Raw genomic sequence first — 25,952 nt, forward strand, 5'->3', positions numbered from 1 at the left:
ATGACAGAAAGTTTTGATCCTGGAAGTTATTGATACATGTGCTGGATCCTTATGTAGATGTATATTTTTAATATCTTAAAAATGAGGGGTTTTTTAAAAAAAGAAACTATACTGTTGTTTTGCATGAGGAGGTGACTATTACATGGACATTATGTGCTCTTCTAGAAGAGCAGCCCTAAGTTTCTCAGCACTCATGTCAGTTATTCAATGGACTTCAGATTTTAAAAGAAACAAATCCTTCACTAAACACTGGGAAACTGATTTGTACTTTTGTACAGGGAGCTCAGCTTCTCTGTTTCTTCCACCGAACACCTCTCCCATCACTTGTTCACTTTTGTTTAATTTCTTTTCAGGATCACTGTCTTAGCTGCTCATTAACTCTTCATCTCCCTTTCCCTGGTTCCTTCTCAGTTACTTCCTAGTCAGCCACAGTTATGCATGTACTAGTCTTCCTGCCTTCCTAAATTACTTTTTGTTTGTTTAATTATTACTCTGTTATGAAAGGAAACAAGTAGAAGAAGTATTGACTTCATTTTTCTTGCAATTCAAAAGTTATTACTTAAAGAGGCGCTGGAGATAGTGGTATGGGGATGTCCTGTTACCTTTCAAAAGAGAAAAATATTGTGACCCATCCACTGCTAAGAAGATAGAAACCAAAGATGAGTTTTCTGGCAATTTTTGTCTGGCCCTTGTGTCACAGAATGTGAACAGAATGGCAGTTTGTTTTGGGGGAGCTAGCAGCATCAGTGACAAGTTTAGACTTGGGAAGATGGTTTTAATGAGCCAGTTAGATTGCGTGTTGGATTTTGGTGTCAGACTCTGAAGTAGTTGCTGAGTTTTCTGTCTCAGATCTGACAATAATTGTAGGCATGTCAGCTCCCAGTGTAATACTGTTGACTGTCATCATGTAAATCTGCATTAGAAATGTATCTAAATGCCAGTATTCTGTTGAAGAGTTATTCCATTACTAGCATAGTAGTCTAGGAAAAACATCATTGTGATTTGATATTTCTGTTGAAAACAATGGCATTGCTATGTTAGCTAAAGCACAGAATAGCAGTATTGAAATAGTTGCAGAAAGAGGAAAGACAAACATTAGGTATATTTCCTTGTTTAAAAAAGAATCTTCTGTGTGAAACAATCTAAAGTAATCTTTTCTAGTTGTCAGTTTTATTTATCCTAGAAAAGCCTTACCCAGTTTTAAGATATAATTTTTTAATACCTTCATTCTTCATTTCACTACCCTTTTTTTTAAGGTAGAGTTGGGAAATACATAACTAGGTAGCTCACTGGCATTGCCAAAAAAGCCAAAATTTTGTTACATGGACAATAAGCTGAAACACATTGTCTGTGAATTTCTGATGCAAGTAGTGGTCCTATCCCAGTGTATTGTTACAAGATGGTACTAGATTTGATGCTGTTGCTTTTTGATGTGTGGTGTTGTTTTTTTTTTTGAAAACATTATTGTGCAATGAAAACCACCACTGACAACCAGTGGTAGAACAAGGCATAATGGGTTCAAACTGGAACACAAGAGGTTCCACTTAAATTTGAGAAGAAACTTCTTCTCAGTGAGGGTGACAGAGCCTGGCCCAGGCTGCCCAGGGGGGTTGTGGAGTCTCCTTCTCTGCAGACATTCAAACCCGCCTGGATACCTTCCTGTGTAACCTCATCTGGGTGTTCCTGCTCCGGCGGGGGGATTGGACTGGATAAGCTTTTGAGGTCCCTTCCAATCCCTAACATTCTGTGATTTCTGATGAAGTTCTCCCATTTTATTAGAGGAAATCAGAAAGCTATGCCTTATGAATAATGTTTTGTTAGACGTCCTCAAGCTGGCCTGGCAAGGACCTTCTGATGGGTGTCCCTTGGAGTACTCTAGCGCAGGGGTGTCAGACTCATTTTCACTGGGGGCCACATCAGCTTCGTGGTTGCCTTCAAAGGGCCAAATGTGATTTTAGGACTACATTCGGCCCCCAGTGAAAGTGAGTTTGACACCCATGCTCTAGGCAATCCTCTCTCTTTTGTTCTTTCTTCTACCCCTCTGACCTACCCCTCTGTTGAATCTCTTCACCAGTTCTAACTCAGTCCAACAAAAAAAAAAAAAATTCTTGGAAATAAATGACAGTGCAGAGGGGCAAAATACAGTTTTATTGCTTCTGCTATACAAGGGATTGCAGTGCAGTTTCAGGCATATTGTGAAGCAGAAGGCTATCCAGACAGGAATGAGCTTTGAGAAGCTCAGCTTCATAATGTATGCTGTTTATTGCACTAATGCATACACTAGTGTCTGTGTGGCTGTGCAGTGGGAATTAGAGAATTATCTGGCTGAATGCTAACCATCTTTAATTCTGTTGCTGTTTTTCTGGCAGATTAGATTCTTGATGAGCTCACTGTACAAGCCCAGTCACAGTACATGAAAAGGAGGCAATAGGTTCAGACAGAAGTTTTGAGACTACTTGCTTCTTTTCAGAAATATGAATTTCTGGTGGTTTAAACTGACTGTGCCGCCAGTGTTACACTTTAATGTAATAAAGGAGTGGTTACTCATAAAGGCAGGTTTATGCTATTGATAATAGTTTGATGGCAGGGATTATTATATTGTTATTGCGAACTCTTCTGTTGTGGAACTTGATTATTGCTTTGCTTATTATCTCCATCATAGAGTTTTGGCTTAAAAATCAGACAGAACCAGGCAAAGGATCTTCTCATGGCTCACAGGGAGTTTTACTGCTGTGTCTCAAGTTTTACAAACACAGAATCGTAGCATCCTGTAGATTGGAAGGAACTTCTGGGGGTCTCCAGTACAACCTCCTCCTCAAAGCAGAACCTACAAGAGCAGGTTGTTGAGGATCTTGTCCACTTGAGTTTTAAATATTTATGAAGATCCCACAACCTCTGTGGGCAAAAATCTGTTCTAAATTTTGACCACGCATTAGGGGAAGATGTTTTCCTTTTATCTAACTGGTATTTGCAGTGTCTGATGCTTTTATTCCCATTCTGGCACATCTCTGAGGAGAATCTGGATCCATCTTTTCTAAATGTTTCCATCTGGCAGTTGTACATGGTAAATAAGTACTCCAGTTGTCCCATGACTACTGAATAGAGGGGAAGAATTGCATCCTCTGACCTGCAGGCTCCCCTCTTGCTGATGCAGCCTGGTATATGGCTGGTCTTTGCCGCAAGGACAGCATTGCTGGCTGATGTTCTACTTCTTCACCAGGATTGCCAGGTTGTCTTCAATAAGGCTACTACCTGCCCTTGTTGCATAAGGTTATTCTATCCCAGATGATGAGGAGTTCGTATTTGCCTCGGAAGAACTTTGTGTGCTTCTTCTGCGTCTGTTTTTCCAACCTGTCAAGGAGGCTTCTCAGAACAGCAGCCTCCAGTGTGGTGACTGCTCCCCCAAGCTTGGTATCTTCTGCAAAGTCTGGGACACTGCACTCCATTCCAGTACCCAGATCATTAGTAAAGGTGTTGGTTCCTGAGAGATGCCACCAGGAACTGGCCACTGGTTGGCCTACGTACTGTTGATGACGACCCTCTGGACCTGGCAATCCAGCCAACTTTCCACCCAACTTGCATTCCATTAGTCCACTACAAATCTCACCAACAGGGCTTAAAGCACATGTTCTCCAAGAGATGTGCTCTGGCTGTCCCAGACCGGTTATCTTTTCTGACCTCAAATCTTAAAATTTCATAGCTGAGTTTCCCTGTTTCCTAGTGCTGGCCTTCTCTTCAGATAGAAACCACGCACATCCTTAAATCTGATTACAAGTTGCATTGATAAAGTTAACAATAAATGTAGGACTTCTGCAGGTATTAACTAGCCGTCCTTTGACACTATGATTAAATAAATTAACTGTGTAGAATTAAATATAACATTTACTAAATGGTTTAAAAACAAATTGATAAAAAACCAGTTGAAAACGGAGAATTGTTATTCAAATGTTCTTGTAGTGGGACCTGCAGGGATCTGTTCTTGTCTTGATATTACTCAATATTTTCGTAATAGGAATGAGAAAAAAATGGTGCAGTCTGATAAAATTTGCTGATGATGCAGTAGTAGAAAGTTAAATAATGCTTATTTCAGAAATGGCATGGTTTCTGTCAGATACTTGGCTCATTTAAACAGCATCTATTCTAATACACCCAAGTATAGAAAAGAGATACAGATGGTGTTTGTGTCCTGAGGTGCACTGACACTTAACATGATGAAACATTATTATGGCGAAGCAATTGAACATCAGCCTCTTCCTTGATTTTGATAGCTAAGAGTTAAGAAGCCTCGCCTTTACAGGCAGGGGGCCATCTTGGGGGGCAGATGAGGAGAGTAATTGAAAATCTCTCTGTATAGACTAAATGAGGTGATTGTTGAGCAATTGCTACTGATTCTGCAGTGTCCTCTTCCAAATAGATGTGGAAAAGCTAGAAAGATTCAGAGATAATCTGCAATACTTGATTCTTGCAAGGCAAGGAGTGATAGGAGGGGGAACCTCAAATGGGAGGGGAGGTCCCAGTGTTGATCTTAAGGTTACCTGGTCCATTTAACCCCTTTAAGCCAAGTTCCATTCCCATTACGGCACTTCCAATGTGTGCTTGTCTTACCTGTTATTAAAAAAAAATGTCTATAATAATGGATATTTTGCAACCTCTCAAAAAGTCTGGTACTTTTTGGCCCATGCTGTTAAAGACTTTCTTCTGAAACACATGCTGAATCTTCTTTACTGCTTGTTATTTCTTACTCTCCCTGCCATGGACAAGGAGAAGAGATTATTCCATTCCTCTTTCTTGCAAGTTTTTAATTTAAATTGTTTTCCTAATTCTTGTCATCTCAAGACTAAACAGCCAAACAGTCAAACCTAATCTCTAGAATATGTAATATCTTCTGGATACTCTCATTGTTGCTTTGAAGAGTTACTTGTTTATCCACACCTTCTTAATGTAAAATAGATAAAAGTATATGTCTAGAGAAGTAAAAATAAAAAAGTGAGAATAATATTGCAGCAGAAGCCTGATGAATACAGAGTGTAGAAATCTTGTGCAGTTTGTCGGACCAAATGAGGAGTTAGTCTATTTCTCTATTTCTGACTTAAAATAAGTATGTGGAGAACGGTTTCAGGTAGATGACTGCTGATTGAGGTAATCTGTCAAAAATCTGTCTCTATCAGTTCTGTCACAAAAAGATAATAAAGTCCAGTATTTACAAACTAAAGCCTTGCAAATTCAGAATAGAAATGAAGCCACTTTTTAAAAATTAGGGTAATTAACAATAAATTAATCATGGAAAGCAGTTGCTTCTTTATTACTGATATCTCTAAAACAAGACTGCGTTCCATTTTAAATGATCTGTTGCCACATTATCTTGGAGGAAGAATGTTGCAGCAATCTGTGAGCGAGTTTCTATGGCATGTGCCCTGCAGGAAGTCAGACTAGATAATCACAATAATCCTTTATAGTCTTGGAATTGATGAATCTTCAAATTTGTTTAGTCAGGACCAGCTGTGTTGAAAAACAGCATTACTAAAATACAAAAAAAAAGTGCTAAGAAGAAGCAGATATACTGCACTGATGTTTTTTATATTATTTCAGGCAAGAGAACTATATGCAAAATACCTAATAGTTTTTTAGGAGTTTTTCTCCAGTGGTGTCTTTCAGAGATTATATGCTAGTTCTTGTACCCCTTTAAACACATTCTTTGTGGTTTTTAATGACTTTTATCTACTTGATAAAGATGCCTTTCAGCTATTCGTATATAAATTGTGGAAAAGATTGACATTCAGCACTTTTTTTTTTTTTTGGCTTACTTATGTTTCGCACGCTGTAGGGAACAGCAGATATGTTGGATATCTTTGGGTGAAAGATGACCAGGAATTGTTCAGATGCTGTATGAAGGTGTAAGGGTGAGCTACTAGCTAATTCTTTTGCTTTTGAGGCTGTACTGATTTGGCAGTTGACAATCAGTAGTGTACCCGAGGGTGCTGCATTGCCAGATGTGCTGCGTTTCAGTCAAGAAATAATACTGATACAATGCTCGACTGTTATTAATTAACTGGAGTTTTGACCATTATGCCTAAAGTGAGTGTGAGCCTGTGTAATATTTTTTCCTGTCCTTTTGGCTTGTATCTGTGGAGCATGTTATTACATTTTAAGCAGTAGTTAGCACAGCTAACTTCTGTCTCAGAAGGTCCCCCTATTTAAAACAGATGAAGAAAAAATCTCAATATTCTACACTGCAGGAACTATTTTATATTTGTTTTCTATAATAATGAGATGCCCTAAGTGGAAAAACATGGTTTTATTTGGGTGATACTGGGATCTTTGTGTGATATCTGCAGTTTTAACAGCTGCCAGGCACAGGTCTGTTACAAATATTTGCAGTGTTACGGTTACATACATGGAACAAACATTTTTAAATGGAAGAGATTTGAATTAATTCTATATCCTGGGATTTGTACCTGTTTTCACTTTTTATTTGCAGCTCTGCCTCTCATCTTTCACTATTTTAATTTTTTTTTATTTACCAAAAGCTTGCGTATTTTACAGAACAAGTAAAAACAGGTATTTGAAAACAGACTTTATTTATAATTTACATCCTACTTGCTGCATTCATTTTTCTCCCCACTTTTTGTTTAACTCCTAAATTGTAATTTCTGTGTTCTGCTGTATTACGAGGTGGCTGCCAGCTCAGTGGCAGAGTTTACAGCTAGTCTGCTTCACCCATTCTTTCCCAGAATGAAGGGCTTATTTTTAGCTTGCATTTGAATCAGTTGTCGTTTTACCAGGATTCTTCCTGAGGCCATATGTAGTGCTGCATTTACTGTCAAGGCAGAGGAAATTACTTGTTTATAGAAGTCTAACTTTGATGGATCAGACTCTTCTTAGCGATATTTCTGGCTGTTCTGAAACCCAGGCCGGCTTGTCACAGAGTGAGTTGATCATACAGAGCATTTCCATTTGCCATTAGTCTAGAAGCATCTTCCCTAAACCATGGAGGTTCTCTGCACCTGAGCATGGCCAGCACTGCCCGCCTGGTGCAGAGATGTCAGCAACAGGGCTGCCAAATAAAACAGCTTCAGCTTTTTCTGGCTTGGTCTTGTCATGGCAGCTGAGGCAGAGGCTCCACTTGTTGACACAACTTAAATTGTTTGCATCTTTCTCTTTAGGAAAAAAAATTGTTCGTCATGTATAAACATTAAAAATCTGAACTTGAACACATAAGAAAGGACAGCTATTTAGTCAGTAGTAACAGTGTGTGGATCTCATGACCTGCCCTTTATTTCTCCTTCTGTCATGCTCTGAAATAGGACTGTCATAGCTGGTTTGCATAAATAAGAACTGTGGCTCCTGCATTCATTTTTCTTTTTCGTGAAGGTAGCGGGAGGCATATAACTGAGACACAGATGAGAATTGCTGTTTAAAATGTTGATACATCAATATGAGGTTGCATAAATTGAAAGAGCTCAAGGAACCATAAAGAATCATTGCTCTCAGTTAAGGAGAAAATACTCATGTATACAGGAACCCTGACTTTCGTTTTCTCTCAATTTTATGCTTAGTGTCTGGTGTTCGAATAAAAATGATTGCATTCTAATGCAGAACAGAAACAGAAAATTTGAAAATCTGAAGATCTTTATGTTAGGAGCTCAATTCGAGTGATTGGCCTACCTTCCACAAAAAGTCCTGAACCTGAAATGGAAATAATTTCACTTCCTCCTCTTGGTCTTCATTTTAGCGGGGGGGGGGGGAAGTTGTGTTATTTCCTGAACTCTGCAAAGTAGTGATTTTATGTAGACAAAATTAAGATTTGCAGGAAGGATTGGAGTTGTGCTAAACGTCTGTGTGAAGCAGCAGAAATTGATTCATTCCCTATTTGAATTGCTAGGTACATGGGCTGTAATATTCTTCTGGAAAGTATTTTCCTCTGCTGGACAATGGTCTCTGATTTTGGAAGCTTCTTCAGTTGAGGTTCAGTACTAGGGAGATATTCTGGATATTCTTGCTCTTCCCCTCCCCGCCCTGCTTCTTGAAAAAGGGATTAGGATTAATGTTTCTCAAGTGTGTAAAGCAGCTGTGATTTTATCAGTAGCATTGGCTCAGTTATTCTCCCCTGACAGAAACCTTTGCTCATCTTGGTTTTCAGTGTGTCAGGTAAATGTGGTGGGTTCAGTCCATCCAGGCAATAAAATGACATGTTGTGTTGCCTCATCTGCCTTTAACTGCACAAGAATAAAAGCTATAGGTAGAACTTGAATGTAAACTTCTATTTCCTATTAATCTCTATCTAAACAGCACAATAGTCCTAATCTAAAGTCAAGATTTTAAGAACAAGTGGGATGTTTAATTACATTTATGTAATTTTTCATTTCTTATTGTGATTTAAGAAGGCTACACTGCATACTTGTCTGTGCAGTAATTAGAATAAATGTTGTTCATGATATTACTAAGTAGCAGTTTGCAGAAAAAAGTACTGTATAATAGAAACAGAATTTTCATGTTCGCTGACTCTGAAACAGATTTTTGTGACCAAAATTCATAAGCAAAATTACCAATGCTATCACAGGTTAAGGCATGATAAACCAATAATGGTCTGTGTTCTATATTTCATTGGAATAATAATGTGTTTTCCTCATGGTTTTGTTTGTTTTGTGCTTTTTGTTTGTTTGTTTGTTGTGTTTTTGTTGTTTGTTATGTGTTTATTTTTTTGCCCTCCATAACATTTTAGGTGCTCCTATTACAACTTTAAAACCTGGCTTTTGGCAAAATCTTCTCTAACATAATGAAGTTGTATTTCATGACCTGCATGAACATCTTGACAGAGACAAAGAATTGGTAGAGACATTTAAGATTGCATATATTGCCCCAGTTCTACAGACCTGGTCATTTCTTTTGGAATTTTGTCTCTTACTGCTGTGTTTACCAGGTCCACAGTAGCAGTACTACTGCTGGACTCCTCCACATGTGTGATGCGAATATGAATTCTGTGCGCTGTGTGACACTGTGTGAGAGAAGCTGGAAGAAGGATAAAAGTATCTGGTTATACACTTGAACTCCGCTGGATGTGAGGTTTCCTGTTAAGCATGTAAATAGCATTGAAAGAGCAGATGTTTCACTTAAATGTGATGGAAATGCTTTGGGGAGAAAAAAAAAATTCAGTTTTAGAATTTGGCACACCAGTGTAAAGCACTAGTAAGGGGACAATATTAATCTGATGGCACTTGTTATGTACTGTAATCAGTTTTAATTTTGTGATAGATACTTGTAAGTTGTAATTTAGACAGCTTGACTATTGTTAATTAGTGTGAGTGCTAATTGTTTATTACTATACCTTCTAATAAAAATATCATCATGCTCATTCAAAGTGGAGACAAAAGCACTTAACTATACTTTAAAACTGTTGTGAAAGGTAATAGAAGTTCTCTGTAGTGCAGAAAATTACCTTAAAATATCGATTTGGGGAGGGGATTTATTGTATTTGCAAAAGAATATAGCCATTTAGTCATGGGTAGGAAGCTTGCTTCTCAATGTTCCATATTCTTTTACATTTAAATAATGATAAAGCTTTCTAAAAGTATGAATTATAGAGGTTTCCACACTTACTCAATACAGCTTCAGTTTCTTTTGGAGCAGAATATTTTAATTTATTACCTCTATGACAGGTAAATACTGCTGGTTAGTATTGAATATGTTGTCTTCCTCAAATTCTCCAGGTTTATATCTTTTTCAGATGGAGGCTGCACAGCTTCCCCTTTTCTAATACATCAGAGAATAAGTGGCCTCTGCTGGCACTCAAGAACAGTGATTCCAGCAAGAGGCATTTGCAATGACTGTAACAGAGACCACAGCAGAGGGTTGAAAGTCCTTTTCTTTCAACCAGACTTAGCGATATTCTAAGATTTGTGGGATCAGAACTTCTAGGGGAAAAAAGAAATATACTTGCTTTGGATCAAGATAATCAATTCTCCCTCTGGAAGACCACATAATTCAGCAAATGTATTTTGGGATGCAGAATACTATTATGACTGTGCTTTTATGTAGATAGGGACACAAGTCTACAAGAAAAAAGGAAGGTGGTGATGTGAGCAGGGAACATTTGCCACCAATTTTAGTTCTGCTTATTAAAACTCATTCACTGCTGGGACCTCATAATTTACAAGCAAGGAGGGGCAGGTTGGGGATGTGAAGATCAAAGGCATCCTTACCTGCAGTGACCTCGAGATGATAGAGCTCAGGGTCCTGAGAGGAGGGAGCAGAGCAAAAAGCAGGATCACCACCCTGGACTTCAGGAGAGCAGACGTGCTTGGACCTCTTCAGAGATCTGCTTGAAACAGTCCCATGGGATAAAGCCCTGGAAATATGGGAGATCTGAGAAACTTGGCTGTTTCAAGAATCATGTCATCCAAGCTCAAGCAAGAATAGTCCATCCCAGCAAGCAGGAAGTCAAACAGAGATGCCAGGAGGCTCGAATGGATGAGCAGGAAGCTCTTGGCAAAGCTGAAACACAGAAAGGAAGTATACAGAAGGTGGAAGGCAGGGACAAGGAATCTGTGAGAAATATAGAGACACTGTCCCAGCATGCAGAGACCAGGGTTAGGAGAGCCAAAAACCCTCCTGGAGCTACATCTGGCAAGGGATGTAAAAGGCCACAAAAGGGGCTGCTGTAAGTACATGAGGAGCAAAAGAAAAACCAGAGAAAATGTAGGCAGGGGCCCTGGAGACACGGGATATGCTGGGGTTAAGCTGCTGAGTGCCGCCTTCACCTCAGTCTTCACCAGCCTTCAGAAATTGCAGGTGCCAGAGAGAAGTCTAAAGCAAGGAGGACTTACCCTTGATAGAAGAGGATCATGCTTGAGAATAGTTAAGCAGACTAGACCTGTCTAAGTCCATGGACCCTGATGGGATATACTTACAAGTGCTGAGGGAGCTGGCACATGTCACTGTGAAGCCACTGTTAATCATCTATGAAAGATCACAACACTCAGGACAGGTATCTGAGGACTGGAGGAAAGCAAATATCACTCCTGTCTTCATGAAGGGCTGCTAGAAAGCAGCTTTGCGAAAAGGCCCGTGGAGTCCCGGTGGACGCCAAGTCAACCATGAGGCAACAATGCACCGTTGCAGCAAGGAAGGCCAACTGTGCTCTTGGCTGCATTAGGAAGAATGTTGCCAGCCGGTCAAGGGAGATGATCCTTTCATTCAGCACTGGTAAGGCCACACCTGGAGTACTGTATCCAGCTCTGGCATACCCAGTACAAGAGAAACACGGAACTATTGGAGAGAGTCCAGAAAAGGGCCACTAAAATGGCTGAGGGACTGAAGCATCTCACAGACAAGGAAAGGCTGAGAGAGCTGGGACTGCTCAGCCTGGAGAAGAGGAAGCTGAGGGGAAATGCCAGCTAAGTATATACACACGTGAAGGGAAGGTGTAAAGAAGATGGAACCAGGTTCTTATTAGTGATGCCCAGTGACAGGGCACGAGGCAACTAGCACAAATGGAAATACAGTTCTGTCTGACCATAAGGAAGCACTTTCACTGTGTGGGTGACCAAGCACAGGAGCAGGTTGCCCAGAGAGGTCATGGAGTCTCCCTTATTGGAGATATTCAAAAGGCATCTGGGTGATCTTGCTTGAGCCAGAAGGGTTGGACCAGATGACCTCTGAGGTTCCTGCCAGCCTCAACCAGTCTGTGGTGGTTTCTGCTGGCTACAGAATAACCAAAGATCCATGTGGGTGGTGCAGTGAGAGGGTAATGGTCTTTGTCAAAAGCAGCACTTCATCAGTTGTGATGGTTGTGTCTTTAGTAGAGGAAATGATGTTGAACATCACTAGCAACATGCTTGGACAGGTATTTTCAGTGTTGTCCAATTTGGAGATGGTGTCACAGGTCTCATGCTATTTCTAGTTTTTCTTGAGCCCTCAAACTCGACAGTCTTGCCATCAGGATAATCTATTCTTCATGGAAAAAAGGAAAAGGAAAATTATGTTTTTCAAGCTCAGAGAGGGTCTTGAAGATGTAAGCTGTGAATAGTCGACTCAGAAGGTTTTCATACATCTTCCAGAGGCATAACAGAATAATTAGCTGCAAAAGTCAGCTATATATGTATGTCAGGGATATTTTTTTCCTCTTTAGTTGGTTTACAGACCTTCCTCCTTCACTCATGTTTCTGGTTTAGTTGTGCTGATCTTATTCTGATTGATACTTGGGGCCACGTGCTGGAGAGTGTTCTTGGGCTCTTTCCTTACTGTATTATGTTTGAGAAGGTTAACTTATATTTATCTAGTTTAGTTAGTAATTCTTCTGAAAAAATATTATAAAGTAAAATGTTTGTCTTCTTGTTTTGTCCTTTTAACAGTTATATGACATGATAAAGCCATTCAAAAGTGAGGCAGGACACCAGGAAGCTAAAACCTAAGAAATCATCCTTGATTAAGTTACCGAAACCTTGCATGCATTTTTTTTTTCCCTGGGGAAAATAAACTTATCTTAAATTGTTTATTCTTACGTTTAAAAAATGAAGATAAATTAAGTACATTTAATATGCATAAGATTTGGAACTGGCTTCAAAAAATGTAGTATGGATTGAAAAGGAGTTAGAGTGTCAATATCACTTGTTTTACAGTATTAGAAATGAAGAATGAAGATTTATCCGTTTCAATTTCCTTTAGCTTTGTTAAAAGTTTGTTATGACATTATGAGATGAGGTTAATGTTGCTGTTACTTCTAAAGAATTAGGAGCTTCAATTGGATTTTAACAAAATAATGGTAAGCTGCAGTCTCTTCCACAATCTCATTATGTAGGTTTTTCCAGCCCTCAGCTGCCATCAGCAGCATCCAGGATGGCGGTGGGCTGGAGACAGAGGGTCACTTCAGGGTGTTGCTTCAACCACATTTTTCTTCTTCTTAAGGTAATTATCCCACAGAGCCCCTCCTTACATTTGCTGGAGGAGACCAATCTCCCTTCTTTGCATCCTGCTTTGTTAAGCAAATACCAAACAAGACTAATTTATACCCAGAATACCTGTCTCATTCTGACCAAGTTACATTTCTTGATGATGAGGATACAGAGCCTCAAAGGATCAAAAGTAAATGAATACTAATAGCTTGAAGTCAGACACTAAAGCAGTGTCAGATTTATGTAAAATTTTTTCAGTAACTGTTAAATGTTGTCATCTGTTACTTTTCCCAGATTGCTCTATTAGACAACTGGGCTATCTGAAGTTGTAAATTAGGAAAAGCTACAAGTCAAGGTGCACGTCTTCACTGCTCGTGAGTGTAACAACTTGTACTTGGAGGTATTTACATATGTCATAGAACTGATTTTTAGAGTGGAAAAGTTGTTTAGAAAGGAAATGGAAAATATTATTTTATTTGTACCATACTGCATTAGTATCAATAAAATAGATTCTGAATTGCATCTTTAAGTTAGATATTTGAGGTTTGTGAAGTGATACAATCAAATAGGAAAAAGCTCTTCTTGAAGAATGGTACTAGTCCTTCATAAATATTTTTCTTATTATTATTTTATGGAGAGATCTGAACTTGAGATCGGAGCAGGTTTAAATATTACCCACTGTCCTTCATAGGCAGCAATTTAGAGTAATTTTGTCATTTTGCTCTGGTTTTGCTTTATTGATGTTCCATCATTCTGTTTTACCATTTAAGTTTTCCCTTTGCCATGTGTCGGTATTCTAAGCTATTTTAGACATTTTCATTGGAAAAAGGGTCTGAAGAATATATTACCAACGATGTGAGATAATCTTTTTTCTGTTACTCTAATTTACTGTGCTCTAATATGCCCTGTAAATTGACATGCCCTTTGTGAATACAGTAGAGAATCAATTTAAAACAGATTTAGAGTAAATGGTTTGTTTGAAGGTAAAATCTATGAATATTCATAGGAGAGAGTAAATACTATTCATGTTAAAGCATCCTTGCTAATAATAGAGAACTTCAGGATAAAAAAAAATGGAAATAAACCAGAACTGTGATGCCCTCCTTTCTCAGTCTGTTACTTGTTTAAAAGGCTAATGTTTATTAAATGGTGTGATGTGGAAAAATGTGAACCCAACCCCAGACTCCTGTGAAAATTCCAGGGTGGTATCACTACCCGTTGTAAATGTACTTTGTAGTTTTATAGTAAGAAGTTGTAATTTACTTTATTCTTGCTTGATGTTTCTTTTTCCTTTTTGTGTTCTGCATTTGAACTGTTAGTAAAGCCCTATAGTTATATATAGTCCTATGTATTAGTTCTGTAATAAAATAGGACTAGGTGTCTAGGCACACATGTAGAACACATGAATATCTGCAAGCATTAATTGTGTTCTCAAATTCCTTTGCTTTTCTGTGTTTGCCAGTCTCAATACCTGTGTACTAATCACATCTCCCACACACATTTTCCTTTGGTTCTTTCCCTGTTTCCAAGGCATCCTTGTACTGACCTGCAAGGCATGACCATTAGGCATCAACAGGCACTTGATGAATACTGTCCAATTTGATAGGTAGTGTTTAAGGTTTGCATGGTAATAATGTTAGAGATTTTGGGTAAGATTAAACTATAAATATTGCACAAATCTATAAATTCCAGCACAGCTTTACTATGAAATGATTTGCTTCATTAAAAAATCCAGATGAAACTGAAAAAGAAAGGTGTGAGTCTTGTGTTGCTTCCAGTTTTACTATTTTCTTTCATGTGCTGATGATGCTTGCAGGCTTTAATATCTAATTTAGACACTGAAATCCATAACAAGGAACCTGGGAAAAGGCACTCACTCGCATTTCTAAGGAAAAAAATTTTTGGGGTCCCTCTGCCCTGTAAAGCCCAAGGCATTTCTATAGGAAATGTCTTGAAGGATTGCTCTTGAGAGAGGCAAAATCCTGACTTCTTCACAGCAGTGTTAAATGAAGTCACGGCAACAAAATTACTATAAATAGGTCATCTTCCACAATATAGCAGACTTCTATACATTTTTGTATTTTGTGGTATTTATTTGGGGAAGAATGGCAAAGGCAGCCTCAGTATTCAAAGCCACCATAGGCTTGAAACAGGCAAATTGTCTTATTGCACTGAAGCATGAAACAGCTTTGTGTTCGTGTGAGTGCAGGTTTATTTTCTGTGATTAGCTGTTCAGAAAACCCCAAACACCTCTGTCAGGTGCTGTGCCCAGGTGTTGGCACTGGGATCTCTGTGGGATGAGGCTGGTTCCAGCTGGTTCTGCCGGGGACCTGCTACAGGGTAGAGCTGCTGGTGCCTCTGGGACAGCATGTTTGAGAAAGAAAGTGAGGATGAGGGAAAAGGAGTGAGAACCAGCCTCAACTCTGAGGCCAGAGGAGTAGAAAATGCATCAGAGTAGCAGGTATCCATGCACAGCGCAGTCGGGGAAGGACGGCACCAAAACAGTTTTGTCCTGAGGGCTGCAGCCCGTGGGAGTTGGGAATGGAGGAGTGCAGTTGGGCCTGGGGAGGGTGGAGACAAAGTGGTTTAGGTTTCTTTGGTTCTCACCACCCAACTCTATTTTAATTGGCAGTAAACTAAATTAATTTCCCCAAGGCATTTTTTTTTAAATTCAGCTACTAAAAAGGTGGTAAAGTTTGGCATTTGTTTATGATGCTGCCCTCACTAAAATTGCTTGAATGGCTCTAATACTTAGAATTTATTTTTTTTTTTCTGAAAATGTGGTGTCCAGGATAATCTGTTTTGATTTAATTAGTTTACTTTTCATAGGGGTAGGAATCTTGATAACCTTAGTTTAGTGTTGAATTTTGAAGGCCTTTTTTTCTTGAAAGAAAAGGAGAAGAAAGTCATTAAAGTATGTGCATCTCCCTCCTTCACTTCCAAATGGAGCTTATTAGTCACTAGACTCCTGAAGTGGGAGGAGGAGCGTTAGAAACTGTTACTTGGTTGCTTAAATTCTTCACTGCCTTCAAACCTGGAACTGAGGTACCTGCAGCTCTGTTCTAGCTCTCTTCTCTCCTTCCCTTTCATGGGTCTTGCATCTCTCATCACTTCATAACTGCCTGAGATCACAGCTACAGCTTCTCTGGTTTTCCACTTGCTGATAATTCTTCCTTCGTTACAGGGGACCTTGTGTTTTCTGAAAAGGACACCATATCTTTAGCACTCTATCCATACTTGCTCATTCTGTTTTAAGAAGAATGAAGTCTTTTTTTAAGAATAAGTCTGAGAACTAAAGCTGAAAAGGGCCTATTGTCATGATTATAGAACGAAAGAGAGGTGTTTGAGCTTTGACAGAGGTTCGAGTTTGAGGTTTGTTGTTTATTTTTTTGCTTTTAATCATTGCATAGGACCTAATGTGACTCGCTTTTACAAAATTCTCTTCTACAATCTCGTTTCTCATTTATTTGTATTTAAAGTAAATACTCCTGATACTTAAGTAAAAAATAAGTGTGTAAAAATAACTCTAGAGTATACAGTAATTTAACCAGCAAAGTGCTCTGGACTTGGATTCATTGCTAGCCCTAAAGCATCATTACATGAGTGAGGGAGTGGCTCTTTCAGCAGGCTTATTTGGGGAGTCTGAATATGATGATTTTGGAGCTGATTCTCATGATCATTTCCTTGCCAACTGTTTTATTGATAGTATATACCTAACTTGCTTATTTGATAGTCTCAAGCTTTGTTGCCTTCATACTGAGTTAGAGGAAGTTACAACCTTTTATTGTTCACATAAATAACATATAAAACAGACATTCACTGTACCTGCTGTCTTCTTCAGCTCATGTGTGAATTACTTTGGACCACATTTACTGAAGAAACCGAAACACAAATCTAGTCATTTTATACTTATCCACTATGCATGATTATCTTCCTAGGATAAGTATTTCAGCTCTGGAAATATATGCCTTTCTGTTGGATCTAGTGTCTGTATGTTATTTTTTCAGGTGGGGCCAGAACCAGTTTTGATGCGTAGTTGAAAGATCGGTGCATCTTTTCATCCTAAAATTGTTAGGAAGAGCAGATGATTCCATCTGTGCTTAACCTGCTTCAGCAAAACAGCTGTATAATTAGATTCAGAGAAATTAATAAAAAGCTCATCAAAATGGAGTGCATTGAAATATGTTTTCCTAAGACAGGCAAATCTAGTGCTCTTGTAGGAAAACAAACTCAACTAGATGGAAATTCTTTTTTCATCTCATCCTATTTTTAGTAAAACAAGTAAAAACCATTTTTTTCTAATAAGCGTTTTCCATTGTAACATATTATGTTTTTCTTTGTGGATGTTCTTCTATCAGATCTAGTCTTGATAAATGCAGGTATATTTATTTAGAGAGCTTTTGTAAAACACTAATTTCCAAGAAAAAGTGCAGTCAGTACAGTGCTAGCTTGCGAAACCTCAGTTTCAGTCAATCTAGTCAGTGTTTCCCCTAAGTGAGATTCAACTGTTTCAAGCTTTGCATACAGGTAGAAATGGAGCTTAGTTATTTAAAAAAACCCAGGATTTAACTGAAACAGGAAGGTTTTTTGTTGGTGTTGTTGTCAACAAGCCTTGACGTGCAATTCCCATCTAGCAGATATTGGAGTAGTTTGGGTGCTGAGGGGCAGCCGTGTTTGTGAGCCTCAGACTCTCTTTTTCTGGACTTTCCACGTAGTTATTTCCTGCAGGGGGAAAAAAGTCTTCCCAGTTCTGTCTGGTTGGGGGGGTTGGCTTTGGTGTGGGGTTTTTTGTTGTTTTTGTTTGGGGTTTTTTGGTGATTTTTGAGGGGTGGGGTTTTTGTGTATGTGTTTTGTTGTTGTTGGAGGTTTTTCTTTGTTTTCTGTTGTTGATTTTGGTTTTTGTTCGGGTTTTGGTGGGGTGTTTTTCACGTTTGAAGAATACTAGTTCTTTTGGGAAGGATTGTGTTGTTAGTTGTTGGGACTTTTTTTTTCAATTGCTGGTGGTAATATAGTGGGTTTCTTTACTATCTGTGGTGATTTTCTTTTTTTTTTTAAGTAGTTTTGCAGATCGATTTTATCATTAATTACTTTAGTTCCTTTTAGAGTGCAGATAATGAATATTCATATCCCCCCACCTAGCGTAGGTGGGTAAACTTCAGTAATTGGAATATCAAAAATATTTAAAGTGGATTTCTGTTGTAGTGAAGTGTCCAGAGACATTAAGTTAGCTGCTGACAGAAAACAAACCTTTTCACCTCTCTGTTACCTTAAATCTAAAGCTTTGAATTTATTGTATGATTGGAATAAGCGTTCACTGCTACACATAATGAATCATCTGTAGCATTAGGTTCCATCAGCAAATGGACCTCTCAGCAGAGTGAACCTAAACTTTAGAAATAGAAAGTTACACAATTTAAAAAGCATCAGTTAACACTACTTTTTGATGTAAATATTTTAAAACTTGTATAAAGTGGATTAATGTTCCTCTAGGGTAATTAAATGAAAATTTGGTAACTTATTAATATCTCTTTCTCTCTTTCTTATTTCTCACACTCTTTCTCTTTCCAAACTTATTAATCTCTTTCTTCTCCCATCTCTCTTTTCCCCTTTTTCTCTCCCCTCCTTGTCCCTCCATTTTCTTTCTTTCTTTCTCTCTCACTCTCTTCCCCTCTCCTCCCCAAAATATGCCTTTACAGAAGCATAAGGTAGATCTTTTCTACAAACTGCGCCATGTGATGAATGAGCTCATTGACCTGCGCAGACAGCTGCTGTCAGGTCACTTGACACAGGATCAGGTGCGGGAGGTCAAGAGACACCTCACAGTGAGGCTGGACTGGGGCAATGAGTAAGTACAGGTACCGCCTGGGTACTGTTTGTTCTAATTCTCTTTAAATAGCTTTTATTAAAAAAAAACAAACAAACAAACAAAACCAACACAGAATAAATCAACTTTTTCCTTTCAGTAGTATTTGCACACAGCTAGAACATGTTGTTATTTGGAAATCAAATACAACTTTTTACAGTGAGTTCATTGCATAGTTCTACTATTACTATAAAGCAAGCTGCTTACTTAGTAGTAGGTCTTTTCTGAGACTATCTGCACTTCTGAAGTCTAGGTCTGTTTACTTACTTTGTATCAGTATTGTGAATATTAAGTCTGGGAGTACCTACCTGTTCGTAGATACTAAAAACCCATTTGTCAATTGAAGAAGTATTTTAATGGTTGATGCAAATAAGTAGAAGATCTCACTGTCAGCAGTGACACTGGAGCTGAGCCTGTAATATTTAGATGTTTAATGTATTTATAACATATAATCTACGTATTTGGCTGTTGGTGAGATTTCTCAGAGGTTTAGATTTTCTTTGGTCAGTTACATGGTGAGTTTGTGGAGAGGTTGTTTTTTTTTTTTTTTTGAGCCAAAGAAGACTGCGGTTCTGATAGAAGCTGAAATGTTGATAAATTGCCGTTAGACAAAAACTAGCTCTTCTCAAGAACTTGATTTGTTCTGAGATACTGTATTGGACAGGTAAGTTTTGCATGACATGTATATGACCTTTTAAAGGAAATACCACCCTCCTCAAGCACAGAGGACTGCTGCTTTTTAGGAGTAGGATTAGTGCTAATTAACATATGGGGGAAGGAATTCTCTAAGTTGACAACTAAGGAAGAAAATGAAGTGTTTTTCACTAAGTATCTTTGTTATGACACTGTTCCTTAGTCACCCACTTCAGGACTCTATCCGAGAGACATACTTGAATACCTTGGTGAAGATTTAGCCAACCCCCATGCTACATTTAATTTCTCTCTTGTTGAAAGCAAGCTCTGAAGGACATAGACTAATAGATTGCATCAAGTCATTGTTCTGCAGTGCAGAGTTACAGATATTTTCCATTATCATTCCCAGTAGAGTAAATGGGAACCAAGAGCCCATTTTTGAGCACTATGCCTAGGCATTTTTGCTCAAAGAGAGTATGGATGAAATTAGCAACAGGAAGCTGTGAAAGTGCTGTAAGAGAAAAAGATGAGGAGAGTAGACAGCGGTGCAGTGCAGCAAGGAAGAGAAAAGGTTGTTCAATGATGTGGCTATAGACTTTACAAAAGAAAATTAAATGTAAGATCATTAACTACAGAGTAGTTTAAAACTGTCAAGGTAAATCTAATGCATTACAATTATGGAGAAGTAGTAGTGAAATCAGTAAATATAAATATGTTAATGATTAAATTAATCTGCCTAGGGTGCTTGTTTAGGAAAAAAAAATAAATCTGTATTTCTTACTAGATAAGAACAGATACTGATCTTCAGGTATGTGATATCAGAGGCACAAGCATAAACGGAAGAGTGTGTCAATAAAGGAACTGCATAAAAAGCATATGATTGAAAAGATTGTGTACACTATGCAGTATTTAAATACAGGTGTCTGGAGGTTTGGAGGGTCTTTCTGCAGTATCACTCTTTCCCATATAATTTCTGGAAGAGTTCTGTCACTTTCTTGTGTATCTTCTCTCTGAGTTTTATCGTGAAACTCATGACCACATGTCTTAATCTGTTAAAAAAAAATCCCTAATGATTTGCATATACATATTCACATAGTACTACCCTTTCTCAAATAATGTCATAATAGTCATTGCTTATTCTGTCATGCTTGAAATTTGCAAATAAAATAAATGTGTCGTTATTAACATGCATTATTGTTAACCGAGAAACTTAAATACATACAATCTGAGCTGATCTGTAATTATTCAAGATAGTACAATCTAATAGGAGACATCCCATGTCCAAGTGCCTTTCAGAAAAGAGGGTAACTTACGCATCTAATGTATGGCATATATGCTTACTTAATGTGTAAAGGTACTTTTCTCCTGACCTTGATCATTAATGCATTGTATTATTTGGGAAGTAGTGATGCAAGCATGAAAATCACACTTCCTGTCATCACCTGTTTTTTTTTTTTTGAGTTTTTTGAACCGATACCATTTTCCCTTAAATATGCTGACAGCAGTTCTGGTGGCCATTCCTTGTGTTCTTCAGGAGTTGTTGGAAACAACACACAGTTTATGTGAATCACTGTCAGGACCATTTCTTTTCCCTTTGCCACCTTTATAAATGTATTTGTGTAAGAGAAATATGATTTATGTTAAGTGAAGCTTTGAGAGAGAGAAGGAATACAAGGAAAATTGGTGGCTGCAAAGTTAAAGCTGTAAAGAGTAAAGGTAAAATGTACATTTTTGGGGGCAAAGGCATGAGATCTTGCATACTTTAGAGATGTGATGAGTTCTCCCAACCTGTTCTTCAGGTTTGGATGTGCAAGGTTCTTCTAGGAAGAGTTGTTATGAGCTGTGGTTTTATGGATTCCAAATGATGTAGCATTTGTGTTATAAATAAATGAAAATATTAGAAATTAAGATCATTCTTTGAAATTACCATTAAAACCAAGTTGATTTTCTCTAGAAGCCCAGTTAAGCTGATGTAGAGTTGTACGTTCATCCTTTTCAGTATTGACAGTACTGTTATTTTTGTCTATCGGCTTGTGTTTGTATTACTGGAGAGAAAAAGTATCTAGAAATTATGAGTGGTAGTTGATCGGCTTGGGCATATTTTGCAGGTAGGTGGGGGAAATATTTTTGAAAGGCAGCTCAATGTTAAGGCAGAATAAAAAAGCGCATGAATTTGCTTGTAGAAAAAAGTACTGTGAAGAGAGGATCTGTCAAGTAAACAAACCAGACCATTATCTAATTTTTATGCATGCTATGTTTTGGAGAAATACTGCTTGGCAGCTGATGTTACTATATTCCCAAAGTATTTGGTAATAGAGAGTGAAAGTGGGCCACTGACTGTCATGGTCTTTCCAGGCGCTATTTGTCAGTCCTTTGCAGACAAAAAAAAAAATAATTTATACAAATTAAATGCATAAACCTGAACTTTCACCTGCACAGTAGATGACAGCATGTTAGTACTCAAGCAAAAGACACCTTTACTTGCTGGGAGCAAGTGTTTTGCAGGATTAACATAGTATTAGAGAATGAGAATCTTCTGGGCTGGGAATCCACAGTGTTAAGGGATTTAACTAAAAATAGGATAAGAGATAAGTTTCACAGGGATGCTACTGCAGTTGTATTGAACATTATTAAGTAGAAGATAGTACCTTTGTCATCTATTCAGTGATGAGTCCAACTGCTTGTGACCTCAGTTCTTTAGAGAGTTGAAACAATAAGAACAGAACAATATCAGGCTATGATTAGCTTTGGCAGTTTTTTCTGTAAAACTTTAAAACTCATGCGGTTGCAAGTGGATTTGATAATGTCATTAGAAAATAATTTATTAATATCGATATGGTGAGGAGAAATTTCATTTTGAATTTTCTTTAGGAGTGGGTATGTGGACACGTGAGCAACAGGCTATTTTTGAGGTGGTTTAGGTATTCAGATTCAGGAAAACTGAATGAATATGATGAGCATTAATGTTTTTTAAAAAACTTTGAAGTAGGCTCTTTGCATATTACTATTTTTACCTGTTACCATTTTTTTCTATTCTATTTTTGGAATTTCTATTATAAGTAGGCTCAAATGGCAGCTGCAGTTAAGGATTACCTAGTGCGTTCTTATTTTAATCATTTTCATTTGGTAAATAGATAAAGCAATTTTTGTCTTTGCAGCTGCAGTTTTCGTTTACTGGTCTTGGCCCAGAGATAGCTTGTGTTTGATAGATTTTATGAAAACAAAATGTGTAAAATGTGTATAACCATCACTTTCACAATTTAGCCTTAGAGCTTAGAAGGTGGTATTTGGCATGAAAACTGCATTGAAAGAGGAAAATTGTTCCTTTTTCCATTGAATATATAATTGGCTTTGGCAAAGAACTAAGAATGTGGAAATTCCAGTTTGTCAGTACAATATTTTAATTGCAATTATTTGCCAGCAAGTGGGGCAGGGCTGAGCTATATTTTTGAGATACGATGGTTTAGGAATATAAGGAAGGAAAACCTGATTAAACAAAGTTTCAATAAGAACTATGGCGTTCAAAAACGTACAGGACATGATTAAAAGTGCAGTGGTCAGCAAAGGTGACTGGGCTTTGTGCATACCACTGGTTCTTCCTTGCTGTTGTTTTAAGTTAATTGCTCAGAAAGAGACTCTGTATTGCCTGGAGGCTTCTGTTTATTGCACCATACAATTATTCTGTGGTACCTGAGAGGTTTTCTTCAAATAAAATTTTCCATTTGCCATCAGGACCAAATCTGTGCAGAATGTTTCCCTCTCCGATTACAAAATTAAATTGCCTTTTGCTTGTCTTTGGTACTTAGTGGCAGAGTGCAGAGGTAATCCATGAGGGCACCTCTTCTGATTTTTTTTTTTTTTTTTACTTTAAGACTATCAAGAATTTCCATATAAAATACCTCTAAATTAAGTATCAAAGTTACCTAAGATGAAAGCAGGAAAATGGTTCATTCACATGCTGCTTTAATTTTACTCCAAATGTGTGTGTTTAAAATAGCTTTGTATTGTAATGCCCTGAACTCTTTTTGCCTCAGAACCTGAAGATCTACAGAGCAAAAGTTGGATTTTGACACCTATTAGGTTGTCTTGTTCTGCAGTCTACAATTATTTATTAATTCCTGATAGCTGTTCATTTATTTCTCTGGATGCAAAATTCTGTCTACTACTCGCATGCAGCTGTGACCTGAGCTGCCTTCTTTACTACAGAATTTCTTAGCTACTCATCCTCTTTGCACTGGTATACTTTTTTAAAAAAATAGTTTCAATATTTGATTTGAGCCAACATATTATTTCAGTTCAGAGTAATTAAAAGGGGTTTTTGTATGCAAGTGTTACAAATACAGATTGAAATTCTTGTTGGTATTGCAGTTATTGTTTGTCATAAGAAAGAACAGTATGTTTGTACAGTGATAGAGTTCGGGGATTTAGTTGCATGAACACCAGGAATTTCAAAGCAGCTTCTTAAGGCACAGTATCTATTTGCAGATTTGAAAAGGGTTACTAATGCAACTTTTTTGTTTTCTAGTAACAGAATCTGCTCAGATACTGCAGAGTAGTAACTCTATTTGCCTACTGTGTTTCTGTGTATGAAATGAATTGTTCTGGATACTGCACCAACACATTGGCCAAAAGCTTCAACTACTGTTAATTGCTATAGCTCCACTGAAACCAGTGAGCAAAAAATAACAAGTTCATTGCGGTTTTTGTTTGATATTTGCATTTAATTTTATTTAGAAGTGTTACCAGTTTAATGATTATAAATTGCAAAAAGAAATAGTTTAGTGTTTCTTGTGTCTCTGCCCTTGAGTAAGCATATGTAGTAGATAGCAGTGATGTATAACATCACTAATGTATTATACTTACCATTGTTCCTTCTCTTTTGCAGACATTTGGGCCTAGATTTAGTTCCTCGGAAGGACTTTGAGGTTGTTGATTCAGATCAGATCAGTGTTTCAGATCTTTATAAAATGGTAAGAAATCTGTGGGAGATTGCTTTGAATTTTCACTTTGGGAGGGAAAGAAGGGAAGACGTTTTTATTCTTTACCCTTACATATTTTCTTGATTAGAACAATGTTGTAAGGTGAATGTCTTTCTCATTTAACCCCTAACCACCAGGAGAGTCTCTGTCTCTGGTATCCTGAGTTCGTTTTCTCAGGAATGAACAGAGTTTCTTTTGGAAATGGCATGCTTACATACATTTTAAACTCAATTTATGAAGTAACCTGTTATGAAAACTGGAGAAGGTAACTTCTGGTTTTTTCTTGGTTTTAAAATCTGTTGTTTCAGAAACAGTAAAAGAAGTTCTGAAAACACAGACCCATCAGATACAGCTAATGGGAATAATTTTAAACTTTGGTCTTTGTTGCTACAATCAGTGTGCTGGCATTCAGTGAAGTAGCAATAATCTTCATTTATTTGTAGAATTAAAGAAAAATAGGGCTGGAAAATCTGAAGAGGTCATCCAGTCCATTCTTCTGCTTAATGCCGGGATCGATTGCCTCTGCCATTTCTGACAACTTCTGTTACTAAAAACCTCCAGCGACTCAGACTCCACAGCCTACGCAGGGAATCTTTTTGCTCAGTTCATTGTTCTTACAGTTTGGAAGTTTGATTAATGGTGGTCTTACATGGAGATTTCTTGCTGTGGGTTAAGCTGTGTCAACGGAGGAAAAGATTGCTCCTGCCTGTTTGCACCACCCTTTGTGCACTTGAGGACTTGATAAATCCCATTCAGTCTTCTCTTTCTTAGGCTAAATAACTCGGTTTCTCTCAGATTTTCTTCATGGGTCAGATTTTCTAGACCTCTGGTTCCTGCATATATTCTGCAGGCATTATATTACATAATCTGCAGTTTGCCACTGCCTTTCGTAAGTGTAGTGTTGAATTCTGTCAGATGGGAAATAATACAGAATCTTGGAAGCTCCAGAAATTAACTGTGGTAATATTTGCAGAGATCTAATCATTTGAAAGCACCCTGAGCCAGGCAAATGTCCTGGCAAATTTTATTGACGTATAATGAAGAAGGCTAACAGGATTGTTGCTTCAAAGAGCAGTTATTAACTTGGTAGGAAAAGTAGAACTGCTTCCTGTTGTATGATCTAGTATTGATCATGCTACTTCTTCCCTTGATTAAAGCTTCTCGAACCTGGAGTCCATCAACAGTCTGTTTGAGTCCCGAAAGTGCATGAGAGCCACTGTTTCACTCCTTCAGGTCTGCGGATGCAGAATACTTCTGTGAGAAGTCTGCTTCTGGGTGTTGTGTAGATAATCTTTGCCCTGTTTCAGAGATGTCTGAGCTCACAGGAAAGGAGGAAGGAGGGAGACCAATGAATAACTTAAGTAAAACTAATCCTTGGGCATTAAGGCCCTCTCTGTTGTGTGGCAGTGTCCCTTAGAAAACACATGTGGTGCATCTGAATAGGAATGTTTGGATGTTCACAGTGGCAAGTAGTAAAATTCCTTCATTGCAGTGAGTTCCAATTTCTATCAATATTAGTTACTAGTACATTCATATTAGTACACAGTGAAGTTAAAGTTGTTTTAGAAATGTGGATTGTGCCATTAA

The 25,952-nt window shown here is 37.9% G+C and overlaps 1 protein-coding gene across 17 annotated transcripts in view; it reads left to right on the forward strand.

The window, feature by feature from the left end:
* DOCK3 (dedicator of cytokinesis 3) overlaps window positions 1-25,952 on the forward strand; it is a 193,368-nt gene that overhangs the window by 43,833 nt on the left and 123,583 nt on the right. For all 17 annotated transcript variants that reach the window (XM_071813127.1, XM_071813128.1, XM_071813134.1 and 14 more), the window contains exons 6-7: window positions 18,587-18,735; window positions 24,272-24,356. In XM_071813127.1, coding sequence (XP_071669228.1) covers window positions 18,587-18,735; window positions 24,272-24,356 — 234 coding nt within the window. The remainder of the gene's footprint in view (window positions 1-18,586; window positions 18,736-24,271; window positions 24,357-25,952) is intronic.

Source organism: Patagioenas fasciata, chromosome 10, assembly GCF_037038585.1.
Source record: "Patagioenas fasciata isolate bPatFas1 chromosome 10, bPatFas1.hap1, whole genome shotgun sequence".
Lineage (NCBI taxonomy): Eukaryota > Metazoa > Chordata > Aves > Columbiformes > Columbidae > Patagioenas > Patagioenas fasciata.